Raw genomic sequence first — 18,221 nt, forward strand, 5'->3', positions numbered from 1 at the left:
CACACACACACACACACATTATGATATTCTGTAAAGCTGCTTTGAAATATGTATAGTGAAAAGCACTATATATAAATAAATGTGATTTGTCCTCAGAATTCACAAGGATATCAGGAAGACGGTGGATCTCTGTCAGAAGGTGGAGGCAGCAGGAGTCTCCTGGATTACAGTTCACGGTCGTACAGCTGACGAGAGGCACCAGCCCGTTCACTACGATGCCATTAAGACCATCAAGGACAGTCTTTCCATCCCAGTCATCGCTAACGGTGACATCAAGAGCATGCAGGACGTGGAGGCCATCTGTGAGCTCACAGGGGTGGACGGTGCGTGTCATTTAATCGGCATCTGATTTCATTTCTCTTGTTGTTTTTGTGTCTGATATTTTTGGACTTCTGCAGGTGTGATGGCTGCTCGGGGATTGCTGGCCAATCCTGCCATGTTTGCCAGGTACGAGGAGACCCCGCTGCAGTGCGTGTGGGACTGGGTGGACATCGCTGTGGAACACGGGACCCCGTTCACCTGTTTCCACCATCACCTGATTTACATGCTGGAGCGCATCAGCTCTCAGCCCGAGAGGAGGGTGTTCAATAATCTATCCAGTACGTCTGCCGTCATGGACTTCCTTCACAGTACATACGGCTCCACATAGTTGTTTTTAATGAATGCATTGTTTTATAAGTTGTAATAAAGGCACAAATAAAAAAACATCTGAATATGTATGCTGTTTTATGCTGAAAAATTAATATAATTGAAAAAAGATGAATTCATTCAAAAATAAGTGTTAAATAGTTTCTTACAAGGGTCAAATGATGCATTTCTAAATCATTTTATATATATTTCATATATAAAAATAATATTTTTTTGTCATTTGAACCTCTTTTACCTAATGTATTTACTTGAAGCACTCCTGAGATTTTAAAATAAATATTTTAATAATTATCTATCACATTTGCATGTTCATGGGTTTCTAACGTTGGTTAATGATCACATGGCATGCAGGTAAACAAATAAAATAGTTAATTTTTTAGTAAGTGTTTTATTTTGATCAATGGTATTTTAAAATTATTTATTTTAATTTTACATGTTCGTGATTTAATTAATTATTAGCTTTTCATTAAACTCATATACCCCCCTGCAGTTCCTTCACAGACACCAGTTTGGGAAACCTTGACATAATGTAATGTTTAATGCACTTCATGTTATTAATAGCAATGAATGGAATATATTTTCTTACTCTTTGTATTTTTATATCAATATGGTAAAAGATTACCCTATTTAAATCAATGTCAATGTCAAAAGTAATCTAAAAGTAATCAAAAAGTAGTTATATATATATATAATATATATATATTGATATATATATACACACATATATATATATATATTCTATGCAAGTCTCTTATGCTAGCTAGATTTTGGATGTGAAATAGTACCAGCACTTCACTGTTGAATGCTGTTTGCTTCAATATAGTTTTATTATTTAGTCTATTGCATAATGCAAGGTTCTTGATGGCTCCAACCCAAATCAAATGCAGACTTTTGAATTGTGTTTGAAACACATTAGGCCTGCATTTATGCCTCTGTTGCAGGAGCTTGGCTGGTAGCTCAGTGGTGAAGCACATGGTCCTAACACCAGAGTGGTTGTTGTTGGTTCAAGTCCTGGATCGGATGTGTTATTTAGGTAAAATGTTTATTTCCTATTGCTTATAGTTTTCCAAAGTGAACAATTTCCTCCTGCTCCACAGAGCTGTGTTTAGTAAGATACTGTATGAAGTAACGGCACTGCAGTGCGGTTTTCCCTCCGCTCCACGAGGCGGCGCAAGCGGGCTTCACCGTCAGTCTGAGTCTCACTTCCTCGGCTGTTTGACAACATGATGCTTGATGACAGTCACAGCAATATCACGCTAAACTCCTGCAGATAATTTGCTTGTTAAAGCTCTAAATGTCACTAAACCGCACATATTTCAGCTCAGCTGCAAACGAAACCAACACACTGTGGGATAAAACGCTGGAATCGAGTGTCATGCGACTCACCTGTAAGTAACTTATGTGAACTTCTATGGTCTTGCACAGTTGCACTATATAGTACTTATGTTTCATATAAGTCATTGTGTCAGTTTATATGTGTGTATTTAAGATATTTCATAGCAGAGCACCTTTGTCAGTTCATTTAGATTAATGTATTGATCGGATGTGTTGCATTTCATGTGTCTCACTACAAAGGTAACACACTTTAAAAACCTTAAAATCATAAATGTTGATGAGGTCTTTAGCTTAAAAGCACGTTGTTTAAAAAAGATGCTTGTTACTGGACAGCTATGTGTTCAGACAGTCTGTTGATGTTGTAGTATTACTGTAGATAATGTTAGACACTTAGATTGTGCTTGTTTTTGCTTCACTAAATCTATAATTCAGTGATGTAGCGATTCTAGACCACTAAAAACAGTGGATAAACAAGTTAATGCAAATTGTGTTTAAACATTTATATATTAAATATTTTTGAAACCCAATGTGTTCATGTATACACACATTTATTTAGTTAAAAACGTCTAAACTCTGGAGAAAAGTGCCATGAACCAAAATATTATTATTGCTACAGCATTACTGAAGTATAATATACTCTGCAATATTTTTTTTTACACTGCACAGGTTTAGGAATCCAGTTTATGTTGTCAATTTACATTTATGAACTTATTTAGACTAACTTTTTTCCATTCTGAATTTTTAAATAAGCAGTATGTCTTATAATAACATTGATGTAAAGAAACGGAGTTGCTTGTCAGATTTTCCTAACAAGCAACCATATTTTTTTAAATAAGCCCCAAAACCCGCAACCTGCGACCCGGGATTTTTTCACGCAACTTTACAAAAAAAGAAAAAGCTCAAAGTCTCGTATAATAAGCGGACTTGGCAACTGTGACTGCCATAATAAGAGTAGAGCGCAGCCCTTCAAATACACATGTAGTAATATTACAAGCATGCAGCAATAAACTACATTTGATGTAAGAGCAGTTTATAGTCAGTGACATGTTTCTGTAATCTTATTCTGATGTTTTGTAGATAGTTTTTTTCTGTTAAGTGTTTTTATAGGTTTATAGTTATTTATTAATAGCATCATCAGAATGAAACAGACAAACAGTAGATTGAATCACAGCATTACTGAAGTGTAATAAGAGTCTGCAGTGTTTTATAAATATGCAGCATTAATACATTTCTCTATTAACAACTTTTAGACTAGATATGAAATATGTCTAATAATCTTCATGTGTGTCTTGTGTCTCCAGAGTAAGTGCTGTGTTGTGGATTGTAAAGCAGCGCTCTGGGACGTGTGGACAGACACTGACTGTAATGATGCTCATCTGCTCGTGGACAGGTGATGCATCTCATGTGTGAATGTGTTCTAGTGCACTAAACATGTAGGTTACCAGCATTTTCTTTCTGAGGGGCCTTCCTTTGAAAAGCAAATGATGGTAACCTAAGCAGGTGGGGAAGGGACGGGGGATGACTGTTTTTATACACTTTTATTTTTATTTTCCAGTCTGTCTAAAAGCATAACCGCTGCTGGTCGTGGAGCCGGACGCTCCAGAGGGAGACCGTACCGGTATCCCCCTTCTTCAGGCGCGCCTTCACACTCATTCCAGCATTCACTCATATCGCAGAGACCCGGCTGGGATCGAACCAGCAACCTCTGAACCCGTGAGGCAGCGCTCTTACCAGTGAGCCACAGGTCTCTTGTTGAGATGTGTGAAGGAACTTCTGTTCGACTCTTTACCTGTATGTGACCTGTGTTTTTCTCCAATAAAGCAGTTAAAGTGTGTGGGATCTGAACCCGTGTCTCCATCACAGCCGTGTCTTCAGAAACGTGTGTTCATCCGCTGAACCAGCATGGACTTCACATTCATTTCTGGAGTTTGAGTGGTTTTGTTGGATGAGATCAATGTAGATAAAATATATTCAAACCAAATGTATATACTCTGTATATCACTATAAGCCTACTTTTTTTTTTTGTACAGTGTACATTGTAAAAAAATTACCTTATAAAGAAAGTCATCCCACTCCTCTGTTACGTCTATCATCACTTGGATTACAGCGTAACGCGCCTTCTTTCTGAACATGATGGGCGGAATATTTGATGAATTAGGCTACAACACTAATATTATTGCACTAATTGGCTTTTAACTGTGAGCAGACAGAGTGTCAATGCATTGGAGAATACGGCGAACATTGATGTAAAGAAACGAAGTTGCTTGTCAGATTTTCCTAACAAGCAACCATATTTTTTTAAATAAGCCCCAAAACCCGCAACCTGCGACCCGGGATTTTTTCACGCAACTTTACAAAAAAAGAAAAAGCTCAAAGTCACGTATTATAAGCGGACTTGGCAACTGTGACTGCCATAATAAGAGTAGAGCGCAGCCATTCAAATTAGGGCTGCAACTAACGATTATTTTGATAATCGATTAGTTGACCGATTATTTTTCCGATTAATCGATTAATCGGATCTTCTCATTTCTTTCTTTTTTTGACAAAAAACACTTCCACATTCTGCCCAATGTCCTTTAAACAAACGTGTCAACTGAATGCTATGAAAATAGTGCTTAACAATTTATTAGACACACATCATAATAAAGATAAAACACAAATATTTTAGGAATCTGTCAAAAAAATTGTTTAAATCTAAAAATGTTATTGTCATTTATTGGGCAAATATCAAACTAAGTAGGCTAGTATTTATTCACATATTAACAAGAATGTCCTCCTATGCCTTCCATAACATTACAAGCATGCAGCAATAAACTACATTTGATGTAAGAGCAGTTTATAGTCAGTGACATGTTTCTGTAATCTTATTCTGATGTTTTGTAGATAGTTTTTTTCTGTTAAGTGTTTTTATAGGTTTATAGTTATTTATTAATAGCATCATCAGAATGAAACAGACAAACAGTAGATTGAATCACAGCATTACTGAAGTGTAATAAGAGTCTGCAGTGTTTTATAAATATGCAGCATTAATACATTTCTCTATTAACAACTTTTAGACTAGATATGAAATATGTCTAATAATCTTCATGTGTGTCTTGTGTCTCCAGAGTAAGTGCTGTGTTGTGGATTGTAAAGCAGCGCTCTGGGACGTGTGGACAGACACTGACTGTAATGATGCTCATCTGCTCGTGGACAGGTGATGTATCTCATGTGTGAATGTGTTCTAGTGCACTAAACATGTAGGTTACCAGCATTTTCTTTCTGAGGGGCCTTCCTTTGAAAAGCAAATGATGGTAACCTAAGCAGGTGGGGAAGGGACGGGGGATGACTGTTTTTATACACTTTTATTTTTATTTTCCAGTCTGTCTAAAAGCATAACCGCTGCTGGTCGTGGAGCCGGACGCTCCAGAGGGCGACCGTACCGGTATCCCCCTTCTTCAGGCGCGCCTTCACACTCATTCCAGCATTCACTCATATCGCAGAGACCCGGCTGGGATCGAACCAGCAACCTCTGAACCCGCGAGGCAGCGCTCTTACCAGTGAGCCACAGGTCTCTTGTTGAGATGCGTGAAGGAACTTCTGTTTGACTCTTTACCTGTATGTGACCTGTGTTTTTCTCCAATAAAGTGTGTGGGATCTGAACCCGTGTCTACATCACAGCCGTGTCTTCAGAAACGTGTGTTCATCCGCTGAACCAGCATGGACTTCACATTCATTTCTGGAGTTTGAGTGGTTTTGTTGGATGAGATCAATGTAAAGTAAGCAACAGTGGGATCTGAACTCAGCTCTTCATGATTAAAACACAACGCTTGATCTCCTGCGCCTCTGAGTCTGTGGAGCTGCTGAAGGTTTTAAACAGGGTTTTATTGAGAGATCTGTGTTAAATGATGCATAACTTTGTCTGTTGTGGGATTTGAACCCAGACATTTATGTTTCAGATTGAAGACTTTAACCACTGAACCACAGCTGTGATGTTTTGTTGTGTGTGTTTTTGATCTCTTAGATTTCAGATTTACCTTACCATAAGTTTAGGCTGAGTAAAAGACAATCACTTCACCTTTAGGATTTGATCTCATGTCTTTGTTGCAATTTTATGAATAACGTGTGTGTTTAACCACTGTACTACTGAATTTCAGCGCAAATGAGCGGTTTACTATCTTTCCAAGTGTTTGCAAACTTTGTGCTTGATTGGAAATGATACAAGAAACTTTAACACTTGCTTGATTTGAATCAGTAATTTTATTTCAAAAGGTGAACAATTATCCTCTGTACCACAGAGACTGCACTGAACTCAGGGTTGTTTTTGGTCTTTTACATTAGCATTTATTATTATCGGTTTAAAAAAATCTTTTAAACCTCAAGACTGTGCTTTTTACATAATAAAATGTTAACGGTCATTCATCATTGTGGAAAAATACCCAATTACTCTTGTGCCACAGTTCATTAGACTCGATTTGCAGCGCTGCAGTTCACAAAATCACCACAGGAGGGCGACACACTGAAGTTCACTACAACGGCAGAAAACTTCAAACAGTCCCTCCTGTGGGGAGTTTTATGACTTACAGCACTGCAAATCAAGTCTAACGAACAAATGGGAATTTGTTCAGCTCTCTTTGTTCTTGTTAAAATACATTTACACACACACACACACACACACACACACACAAAAGTCTTTTAACTGAATTCTCTTCAGCTCCACAGAGCTTGTATACATATGTATATATATGAAGTAACTTCGGCTTAGACTGGATAAAACATGGTCACAGCATCTGTGAAATTTAAACATGTTTCTGTTGAAGCTTCATGCTTTCAAGTCTCGAATGTGATCTTAGCACTGTAACACGAACTGTAGAATGATAAAAACTAAAGTGCAGTTTTCATCCGCTCCACTGGGCGGCGCAAGCAGGGTCAGCTTCGGCTGTTGGAAGACGCTTGAGTCGCAACAACACGACACGTGCAGATCCTGCAGATGACAGCTGTTTATATCACTTCAACAACACATATTTCAGCTCGGCTGCAACTAAAATCCACGCGATATTTTATTTTAAGCAAACCAAAGTTCATGCAAGTTATCATACCTTTTTGTGGTGATTTTACAAATTTATACAAATTTAAATCAAATTTAATAGCTTTAATGCACTGTGCTTCTCCAAGAGGGTGAGATCAGAAGAACATACCCATAATGCATTGCAATATGAAAAGCCAATCAAAAGTAATCACGAACATTATTTCATCTTTTCTAATGTTTTCTTTTAAAGAGTAGCTATAAAGTTATTTGCTAAAAAGATAAATGATCTAAAACTATTATAAATCCAGCCTAACGATCTTAAAGATCTGCTATACTTCTGCAAGCGGGTGAGAGCAGAAGAACATAATGACGCATTGCATGAACAGCCAATCAGAACTATTTACACTGTCCTCTCTTCTGTTCAAAGTAAATAAATAAATGACGAATAGACCTAAATGTATTTGTAAGAAAAGATTTTGTGAATAACAGCACAGCAAATCGAGTCTGAAGACTTTACTTTAAACGTGTTCTCTGCGCCCTCCTGTGGTCATTTCTGTGAATTACACTACTGCAAATAAATTTCAGTTTGAAGAAAATTAATTTGGCATGATTGTTTTAAATACAATATTGCTACAGTGTTACACACAAAACAAGTAATGACAATTAAAAGAAATAATTTAACAAAAACAAACAACTATAAAAATTGTATTAAAATAAAGTTTTGAGTAATGAATAAAAATACGATTAAAAAATATTAAATATAATAAAGTCTAAAAAGACTAAACGGGTTGTGCCCTCCTGTGGTGTTTTGTGTGTGTGTGATTTTCAGTGCTGCAAATCAACTGAAATTTAAAGTACTTTATTGGCATGCTTGTTTACATACAATATTGCCAAAGCATTATGCACAAAATAAGTATTAAAATAATAATAATAATAATAATAATACAAATATATATTGTTAGGCTTAAAAAATATTCTATTTAATTCTAATTAAATTAAATTGGTTTCTCTCTCCTGTGGTGATTTTGGTTAATTACAGCACAGCAAATCGAGTCTAATTGAACTCAAACTTGTTGCGCCCTCCTGTGGTGATTTTTGCGAATTGCATCACTGCAAATTGAGTCCAATAAACTTAATTGCATTTTGCTGTCATGTGGCGATTTTTGAGAGTCTATCGAAAAACAGGTTTAGCTGTCCTGTGGTGATTTTGGTTAATTACAGCACTTTAAATCGAGTCAATGAACTTGTTGCGCCTTCCTGTGGTGTTTTTTGTGAATTACAGCTCTGCAAATCAAGTCAATTGAAAAACAGGTTGCGCCCTCCTGTGGTGATTTGGTTAATTACAGCACTTTAAACCGAGTCTTATGAACTTAAACCTGTTGCGCCCTCCTGTGGTGGTTGTTGTGAATTGCATCACTGTAAATTGAGTAAAATAAACTTAATTGCTTTTTGTGAATTACAGCGCTCAGTCTAATTAACGTAAATTGGTTTCGCCCTCCTGTGGTGGTTTTTTGTGAATTACAGCGCTGTAAACTGAGTCTATTGAACTTAAATGTGTTTTATTTATTTATGTGAATTACAGTGCTACAAATCGAGTCTATTTTTTTTAATTTATTTATTTTTTAATTAATGCTTTATTGTCAACAACTAACATGTACAATGCCATCTCCCTCTGTATAACAACATTTCACATGCATCAACAAGAAGGAACAAGGAAAAAGAGGGGAGAGAGGGTACATAAGCATCAGTTTACAGACAAATATATATTATACATATTTTACACTTCGATAGGATACAAATAGAGTCTGTTTAACTTGTCTGATCAAACAAAAATATCTGGGTAACTTGAGTTATTCTTTGTTAAATGTTTAAGATGCATCTGAGAGCGTTATTATTATTATTATCCCATGCATGATTGTTCTGTTCTTTTTAAAATACACGCTTTTAAGCTGTTGTTTTATATTAGCTGTCGGTTTTATTTATTATTTGCTCGTCTGTGTAAAAATATGGCATTTGCTATTAACAATAGCATGATTGCAATCATAGTATTTAAATATTTTCTTGTGAAAAACATTTTATTCGGTTAGTTGTGTGTTCATTTTTGTCTGTTTCATGTTGACAGGCGCTCGCGCAAGATGCAAAGCGCGCGGTATAATGACGTCACTCGCGTGAGACGGAAGTGCTGTGCGCGTTTAGTTTAGTTTAGTTTAGTTTAGTTTTCCTGAATTGTGTGGTTCGTCCGAAATTTCTCTGGAGGTTTTCTTCATTCGCAGGTGAGATGTAAACATACCGCTTTTCTGCTTCTGTGGGTGGTGTCGTAATTTCTACTTGATCTGCGTTTGAGTTTTGTGTGGACTTTCTGTATGTTCGTTTCCTGTTTGATATCATCTTATCCTGTAAGTTGTTCATTTACACTTAATATTTAATATAATTCAACACTTATGTATTTTTACTACATGAACATGGTTATATAAATCTGCGCTGCGGGCTGATAATCGCACTATACTTCTAAATACTGTTATTATATGTTGTGTGTATGTTTTGTGTGGTAAAAACATGAGACATATGCTTCCTGTTAATAAGATGCAAAGCGCGCGGTATAATGACGTCACTCGCGTGAGACGGCAGTGCTGTGCGCGTTTAGTTAAGTTTAGTTTAGTTTTCCTGAATTGTGTGGTTCGTCCGAAATTTCTCTGGAGGTTTTCTTCATTCGCAGGTGAGATGTAAACATACCGCTTTTCTGCTTCTGTGGGTGGTGTCGTAATTTCTACTTGATCTGCGTTTGAGTTTTGTGTGGACTTTCTGTATGTTCGTTTCCTGTTTGATATCATCTTATCCTGTAAGTTGTTCATTTACACTTAATATTTAATATAATTCAACACTTATGTATTTTTACTACATGAACATGGTTATATAAATCTGCGCTGCGGGCTGATAATCGCACTATACTTCTAAATACTGTTATTATATGTTGTGTGTATGTTTTGTGTGGTAAAAACATGAGACATATGCTTCCTGTTAATAAACATTGTGTCAAAGTGTGTAACTGGAAGATGCAGGTGAAATGTCATTGAACAAGACCTTTGATCCAGGCATAATGCCACAAGTAGATTATCTGAGAGTAATAACAGCTTTGATTAGTAAGGCATGAATTTGTTTTTTGTTTTTTTTCAATCTGGTACATCATTACCTAATCGTATAAGTGTATAAAAGACTAACACATTTTTGTTTCTTTATTACTTCTTTTGTCATACAGCTGATACAAAATGACATTGCAGTGGACTGCGGTTGCATCGTTCTTGTATGTGGAGATTGGTGTTCTTGTCATCCTATGTCTGCCTTTCATCTCCGCTCAAAGGTAAAATGTTCCCTTGTAATTCACTTGTGTTCGCTGTTGTCCACTTGCTCTTACTGACATCTATGTTTGCAGATGGCAGAGTATTTTCAAATGGAGCATCTGGAACCATCTTTCCCAGTTCTGGAACAAGGGCTTTCTCACCATGATAATAATCCTCATCGTTCTCTTTCTAGGTATGTCATTTTCTTGTTTTATTGCCTTGTCTTAAAGGAATAGTTCATCCACAACTGAAAATTTGCTGATAATGTCCTCACCCTCAGGCCATCCAAGATGTAGATGAGTTTATTTCTTCATCAGATTTGGAGAAATGTAGCATTCTATCACTTGCTCAGCAATGGATCCTCTGCAGTGAATGGGTGCCGTCAGAATGAGAGTCCAAACAGCTGATAAAAACATCACAATAATACACAAGTAATCCACACCACTCCAGTCCATTAATTAACATCTTGAGAAGCCAAAAGCTGTGTTTGTAAGAAACAAATCCATCAAGACGTTTTTTAATTTCAAACCTTCACTTCTGGCCAAAATATAATTCCATAATCCATGATAACGTTCCTCCAGTGAAAAAGTCCATCTCCTGTTGTCTCTCAGATCAAAATCCAGCCACATATTTGTTTAGAGCTGTTTTGGCTTGTAAACAGTGCTGGATCCATGCAGATTTCTCTACTGATTCAGATGAGATGACTTTTTCACTGAAGGAAGCAATGCTATGGATAGCCAAATCTGATGAAGAAACAAACTCATCTACATCTTGGATGGCCTGAGGGTGGATAAATTTAGATTGGAAATGACCCAAATTTGTGTTGTAACCCGCTGCAGACGCCCTGCGGGAGGTGAGGAAGTACTCAAATGCTGACCAGAGCAAAGACGCCAAACTGCATCCCAACATGTTTGACCACATGCACATGAAGCTCTTCCGAGCCCAGAGGAACCTCTACATCTCTGGTTTCTCGCTCTTCCTGTGGCTGTACGCATTCATCGTCATCAATGACATCGCCCGTTGGCAGTGTGTCTTGTGATATTGAACTCTGGTGCTGTTTTCTCACAGTGTCATGAGGAGAGTCATCACTCTGATTAACCAGTTGGCCACGGCCGTGGGCACCAGCGCCGCTCTGCAGACTCAGGCTGAAAGCGCCAACAAAGCTGCCAAGAAATACATGGAGGACAATGAGATGCTCAAACAGGTTAAAAGCCTTAAAAAGCTGGAATCCCATGAAACCTGCATCATATTTCACACCGAAATCAAAAGGCTGATCCATAGAAATAATATTTTCAATAAAGAATTTAGCTGTGATCAAAATAATGCAAAAACATTTTTACTTTAATGAAACCTGCAACACATTTCACCCCAAAATTAAGGGACAGATTTATAGAAATCACATTTTCAATTAATAATATTATTTACATGAAGATAATGCAAAAAAGTTTTTATTTTCATGCATAAGATAACTATTTTTTTCTTTCGATTTTGGGTTGAAATATGACCTAAATCATATTTGTCATGAAAATAATGCATAGAAGTTTGTACTTAAATGAAACCTGCACCAAATTTCACCTCAGAATCAAAAGACAGAAATAAAAAATAATATTTTTAATTAAGCATTTAATTTTTATGAAAATTATGCAAAACGTTTTCATATTATAATTTTTTTCTGTTGGGGTGAAATATGACCTGGACATTCACTTTTTACAGCAGTCACACATCTCTATAAAGTTATCCAAGTGATAATCATGGATGAGAAGGAATAAAAGTAATATTTTCAATTAAGAATTTAATTGTCATGATATAATTGTCAAATAATTTTTACTTGATTTACTTGAATCAATGAAACCCGCACCACATTTTACCCAAAAATCAAAAGACAAAAATAAAGAAAAACATTTTCAATTAATGACATGAAATGTCATGAAAATAATACAAAATAGTTTGATTTTTTGCTAATTTTGGGGTAAAATACAACTTGATAAATATAAATATTATCAAGTTATCAAAGTTATAATCCTGGTTGAGGAGGAATAGAATGAATTACTGTAGTGTTTGAGGAACTGGTGTCCTTAAAGTCCCTTTAGTAATAGAAGAACAAACTGTTGTCATCCTCAGGCACTTACAGACGGTAAAGGAGAAGGAGGGAAGACACAAGATCCAGAAGAGAACAAACTGCTGAAGAGAGAGGTGCAGAGACTGACGGAGGAGCTCAAGAGCAGCACAGATGGTGAGCACAAGCCAGACAGACACTCTACACTCATTCTGCTAAACAAATGACAAACAAATGACCTACGGCTGTTTGCTTTTCTGTAGCTCTGAAAAAGTCAAAGTCAGATTTGGACGCCATGAAGAAACAAACTGAAGGACTGACCAAAGAATATGACCGTCTCCTTCAAGAGCAGCAGGAGCTTCAGGTAACACTCACCTTAATTTCAAACCAACCGTATGATATTACACATGTGCTTAGAAAGTAGCAGTTATTATCATTAATTAAATAAATAAAAAAGTAACTGAAAAAAACAACAACAACAACAACAACTTTCCTTTAAAGCTGAAGTACTAAAATAACTCTAACTATAAACTATATAAAGATTTATAAAAAAAACTGTACAAATAAATAAAATCAAAATTACTACTTTCAAATTAAGGTGAAGACAGAAAATGTAACTAAATATTTAAATATAACTAACAATTAATAAAAACTATATCGACATATTTACAAAAAATGAAAACGACAATACAACTTTCCTTAAAAAACACATTTAAAGTTGAAGTACTAAACATTAAACATTAAAAAGTATAAATAAATCTAATGAACTGTACTATAAAAAAAACAACATATTTTTTAATATAAAAAATCTATTAAACTATTTTATCTCAGTGATACTAAAATAAAGTAGTAGATATTTAAAATCTATATCGTTTTGCATGTTTTAAACAAATACTGTATGACTACCATGTTTCAAATAATCCCATCAAAATGTTGTAATAAAATAAACAGTAAAAAAATTAATTATAATTTATGAAATCTAGCAGATAGAAATCAAACAAATACAAATAATAATTTAAATCAATGTTAATAAATTACACTTATACCGTAAATGCGAATTAATATTTTGACAAAATTAGTAAAAAGAGGTGATTTGTTACAGATAAACAGTAAAGAATATAATGTGACCAAGAACAATACAAAATCACATTTACAAATTCACAAAATCACATGTTTACAAAATACATAAAAATCGCTTTTTTCTTTTGTCTGTTTTTTTTTGTTTTAGAATCAGCTGGACAGTGGAGACAAAAAAGACAACTAGGCAAGTGGACGCATTGGAAACCTGTACGTTATTGCACGATAATCACGATCATGCTCAGTTCCTCCCACATGCACTCACCTGGTAGCTTGACATGCAAACGGTTATGAGTTCTCAGTTCATGACATCACATCCTGTCAGGTTACCTGCTCGCCACACATCTGATGTAGCAGTTTTCTGGCTTTGATCCCTCTGGTTTTAATGTTGAAGCGGTGCAGCGCTGTATTTTGAGATTGCTGCATAATGCAGCTGTCTGTGAATAGAGCGACTGAAACCCAACACTCATTGATGTGTTTACAGGAAACTGTAGGTTATTTAGTCAAAAAGCCATAGTGACTGATGTTTGCATGTCGCATTGTGATATCCCTCGTGTTGCTTTCCTTCTCCTCTGCTCGATTCTCTCCCTTATTTTGTTTAAAAGTGCATATCAAACCAGGTTAGTCATGCAACATCTAGGAACATGCAAACATGAGTCAACAGTAGTTCTGAAGTACTTTTCCACAGCAATATTTCCATTCATATTTTCCAAAGAAGACATAATGCAAGCCTATCTAAGATGACATACATTACAGGCTACGTTAGTCATTTGATCAGCTTTAATTAAGAAGAATAAAACCGTATACACATAAACAACAGGTAAGAAGTAAACGCATCACAATGAGACCATTTATTTCCGGGCTGAGCAAACAGTCTGTTAGTGAGCGGTTAGTGTGTTTGTTCTCGAGTCTGGAGAGGTAGGTCAATTACACCTGAGTTCAAATGCTGTTAGTTGTTAAACGAATGCTGAAATGTGAAACTAAACAGATTTCACAGTCCAATAGAGATAAGTGATCATTTCTTAATTTTAAGTCCATTTGAGGTAGATGGCTTTGTGCTATCGATGCTTAATATTTTTGAATCTTACAAAACATGTCCAGGCCATATTTCACCCCATTTTGTATAAAATAAATTGTTTTTTTTGCATTTTTATTATAATTTAAAAATGTTTATTACTATTAAGCACATTTTTATGGAAACTTCTTTCAGCCATGGGATAAAAATCTTTAAGGTAATTGTGACTTTTTACCTCACAATTCAGACTTTTTTTTTTGTTTCTCAGAATTGCAAGATATAAACTTGCAATTGTGAGAAAAAAGTCAGAATTGTGAGAAGTCGCAATTAACTTTTAAAAAATGTTTTAGTCCATTGCAGAAACAAAAAATTGCGAGAAAAAGTGCTGCAATATATAAACTCTGAATTTTGTCATTCCAATTTTTTTTATATCTCGCAATTCTGAGTTTACGTCTCGGTTTTTTTCACAGAATTGCGAGAAAAACATCGCAGTTAATATCTCACAGTTACGATGTTTTTCTAGAATATTCAAAACATAATGAATTTACAAAAACAAACGTCCAGATGCATTACACTGAAGAGAATTATTCATTTCCTTTATGCAAAATATAGCTTGCATTTTTTTTTCTTTTGATTGTAGGGTTAAATCTGACCTGGACATGTTTTGGTGAGATTCACTCTGTTATTAGATGAGGGCTGGCTATTTTATGTCATTGTTCGCCTATTCTAGTCACAAAATTTTACAATTAAAACTATTTAGACTTGTGTGAAGATTAAAAGACTGTGAAAATTATCCTGTGCTGTAAGACAGATTTCTGTAATAAGATTATAATTTTTTTCATTTACTAAGAATAAGCCGTCACCCACCGTGTGGGTGTTGAAAATCATGCTGTCAGTGCATGCGTCTATGATGCACGAGGCTACCACGCTCACTTCCTCTCAGACGCAGGAAAATTAGGAGAAAACCAAAAATGTTCTTAGTTGTCATTGCTATGCAAACTTGTATGGTCGGCTGATTCCCTAAGGATGGAAAACGCTCTGAAATGTCTTATAAGGGGATTGTTTATGCCTTTGCTGTATCGGTATCTTCCTGTCAAATGTGGTAGAATATGCTATTTTATGAATCCTATGTTCTTCTAATGGGTGCAGAAATCACCTGTCTTAAGTGCCTCGTTTACATTCTGCTGTGATTGTATATGCCATTTTCATGATTAAAGCGAAAAACGTTACCGATTGTGGATCTTTCTCGAAATGTAGTAAATCATTCATTTTATTTTTAAAAGAACGTATCTAATATTTCACATAAATGCATTTTTTCACATCACTTTGACGTATACAAAAAAACATATCAGCAAATAAAATTCTGTACTGCCTAACGTAAAAGCAAGTAATAAATGCCACTCGTTTTATTTGCTTTACAAGTCACTGGTAAAAGTCAGTTGCCCGAAATAAACAAATCTTGCCAAGGACAAAGGAACATTTTTGCCAGCTAAAACCAGACAACGATTTATACAAGTATATAAAATAATAATTATTTGCAAATTTGAGGAACAATTGATTGAATGACCTGAGAATAGACCATGTTGACTTTGCTGCCTTGCACTTTTTGTGTTTTGTTTTTTTTTGGCACAGGAAATGCACCCGTTCACACGTAACGACACACGCACAACATTTCTCACAGTGACATTGCACAACATCGATCATGAAGATGATTACTTACATACCCACGGCGTTCGCACAGTTCTGGCCCATTCCTCGCGCGTTTCTTAAATAGAAGGAACTGCTGTCAGGTGACACTGAAAAGCACAATGTGAGCGTTTCGTTCCTTCATGACAGCACAAATGGGACGCAATGGGAGATATCCAACAACATAGTCAACCTGTAGCCCGCTTAACAAGGCCTAGCTATATTAAGCACACAGTGTCGTGGTCAACTGTTTCAGGCATCTATCTGTGTATGGCAGAAGAGAGAGATTTGACAGACGTGATCATGTACCCACAAGGTGTTATCCTTATAGGGCCTGTGCACGACGATGGCTTAAATGAGAGGAAATCCAATGCTTAATTGCCTCTAGTTGGGCGTCTGACGCTTCTAAAAGCATCTTTACGTTAAATCCAAACGAGTTAGGTAGTTTGTAAGACATTCTTCTTCTTCTTTTTTTTACCCAAAACATCATGTACATTCAAGAAATAAATCTACTATATCAAAAACAACTTATTTCACCATTTACACGAGTCCGATAGAAAGTGTGGAACAGACGGCGCGTCACGGCCCTGTTGCTCCCTGCGCAGACGTCACAGACGCGTCTCCCGCTCCGGATCGTAATCTGCGGTCTGCGTGCATTGGTCTGAGTTGCAGCTGTTGTTTTCTTCTTTCCTGAGGGCCTGCAGTTCGCCGGCCGCGGCCCCCGTGCCTCCGTTTGCCAGCGTGTTGCGCTCTTGCTGCCGAACGTGCCGTCGTAACACCACCAGACCGAGAAAGCACAGGAAGAAGGAAGCGGTCCGTAAGCCCAGCGTCAGGCCCAGATATGCTATCCTGAAAATACAGGATAATCAAATGAACACAATTACAAACTTAAACATACCAGGGTTTCTGCGGCTCTTAGGAAGTCTTATATCAGAGCTAAATGTCTTGAAACTCGGAATTAAATGGTGCATGCATTGCAAAAAAAGAGAATATTTTCCTCAATATTTTTTTTCCAATAAACATATCTGAACATCCTTAAATCAAGATACATTTCCTTGAGATGCAAATGTAAAATGTCTTCGAATATTGTACAAAATTAAGTGAGCTTATGCTTAAAACAAGAACAAATATCTGTCAGTGGGGTATGAAAAAAAAAGTTGTTTTTCAGTTGTTTGTAGTTTTGTTCTTGTTTTAATCATAAACTTACTTCAGTTGGATTCATTTAAAACAAGACTTCATATGTCACTTTGTTTCTCAAGTGTATCTTGATTTACAAAAATACTACAAAAAAACTACAAATAAAAAAAAACTACATAAATACTGAGAATTTGTTTTGTTTTTTGCCATGTGATCAGAAGGTACAGTAAAAGTTATTTCCATAATCTAGAGGTTTGGAGCAGAGCTATTCAAGCTATTAAAGTTTAAACGTTAAAATGAATAAAAAATAATGGAAATAAATATATATATATTATAAAGTTGTATTTTCAAACAAACTGTTGCTTATACAACTCATTTTGTGCTCCCTATATATTTACATTTAAAGAACGCTGACATATTTTGTTCCCTTCAATTCATATCTTAAATATTTGTAACTTGGTCTTAAATTGACCTTCTTCAAACCTGCAGAAACCCTAAAAAAAACACAAGATCTATGTAATTTCTCATTAGAATTTCAGGTAACACTTTACAGTGTCCTTGTTACAAATGTTACATGTACTCACTATAGCAATAACAGTAAATCATACATAATTACATGCAACTAACCCTAAACCAAACCATAACCCCATAATAAGTACATGTTGTTAATTAATAATACTCTGCACTAAAATGTGCAATTCCAGTGTAAAAAGGACACAGTAAAATAGTGTAACTGAGTACTACACAAGATATGTTTACATGCACTAATTTTTCTAAATGAATCCAACCCGATTTTAGATTCTGAATCTTCTGTTTATATGAACCCTAAATATTGCAATCCGATTTGCATATTCCTTTACATGAGCATTACATGCATTCTAAACAAAACTTTAGCACGTGGCATAATGTAATTTTTGCCTA

The 18,221-nt window shown here is 35.8% G+C and overlaps 3 protein-coding genes and 1 long non-coding RNA gene across 10 annotated transcripts in view; 3 read left to right on the forward strand and 1 right to left on the reverse strand.

Moving 5' to 3' along the window:
• LOC107708020 (tRNA-dihydrouridine(20a/20b) synthase [NAD(P)+]-like) overlaps positions 1-743 on the forward strand; it is a 5,331-nt gene extending 4,588 nt beyond the window's left edge. The window contains exons 5-6 of the mRNA XM_016512169.1: positions 97-323; positions 399-743. Of these exons, the coding sequence (XP_016367655.1) occupies positions 97-323; positions 399-649 (478 nt within the window). The 3' untranslated portion in view covers positions 650-743. The remainder of the gene's footprint in view (positions 1-96; positions 324-398) is intronic.
• A 1,124-nt stretch (positions 744-1,867) lies between these two features.
• LOC107708023 (uncharacterized) lies at positions 1,868-3,927 on the forward strand. Its single transcript, XR_001636318.1, has 3 exons — positions 1,868-2,036; positions 3,285-3,373; positions 3,539-3,927. It is a non-coding gene; the product is annotated as an uncharacterized LOC107708023 (long non-coding RNA).
• Positions 3,928-5,096: 1,169 nt separating this feature from the next.
• LOC107708022 (B-cell receptor-associated protein 29-like) lies at positions 5,097-14,757 on the forward strand. Of its 4 annotated transcripts, none has more exons than XM_016512172.1 (8): positions 5,097-5,179; positions 10,248-10,349; positions 10,422-10,522; positions 11,169-11,316; positions 11,398-11,533; positions 12,451-12,562; positions 12,649-12,749; positions 13,614-14,757. In XM_016512172.1, the coding sequence occupies exons 2-8, from the start codon at positions 10,258-10,260 to the stop codon at positions 13,647-13,649; spliced, it is 726 nt and encodes a 241-aa protein (XP_016367658.1). In that variant the 5' UTR covers positions 5,097-5,179; positions 10,248-10,257; the 3' UTR covers positions 13,650-14,757. The 4 variants fall into 4 exon arrangements, with proteins under 4 accessions (XP_016367658.1, XP_016367657.1, XP_016367656.1 ...); XM_016512171.1 differs by lacking the exon at positions 5,097-5,179 and adding an exon at positions 9,136-9,264; XM_016512170.1 differs by lacking the exon at positions 5,097-5,179 and adding an exon at positions 9,609-9,707.
• A 1,312-nt stretch (positions 14,758-16,069) lies between these two features.
• Positions 16,070-18,221, reverse strand: part of LOC107708018 (solute carrier organic anion transporter family member 1C1-like) — a 33,912-nt gene continuing 31,760 nt past the window's right edge. For all 4 annotated transcript variants that reach the window (XM_016512165.1, XM_016512163.1, XM_016512164.1 and 1 more), the window contains one exon: positions 16,070-17,012. In XM_016512165.1, the coding sequence (XP_016367651.1) occupies positions 16,772-17,012 (241 nt within the window). In that variant the 3' untranslated portion in view covers positions 16,070-16,771. The remainder of the gene's footprint in view (positions 17,013-18,221) is intronic.

Source organism: Sinocyclocheilus rhinocerous, unplaced genomic scaffold (genome assembly GCF_001515625.1).
Source record: "Sinocyclocheilus rhinocerous isolate Xijiao unplaced genomic scaffold, SAMN03320098_v1.1 scaffold475, whole genome shotgun sequence".
NCBI classification, from domain to species: domain Eukaryota; kingdom Metazoa; phylum Chordata; class Actinopteri; order Cypriniformes; family Cyprinidae; genus Sinocyclocheilus; species Sinocyclocheilus rhinocerous.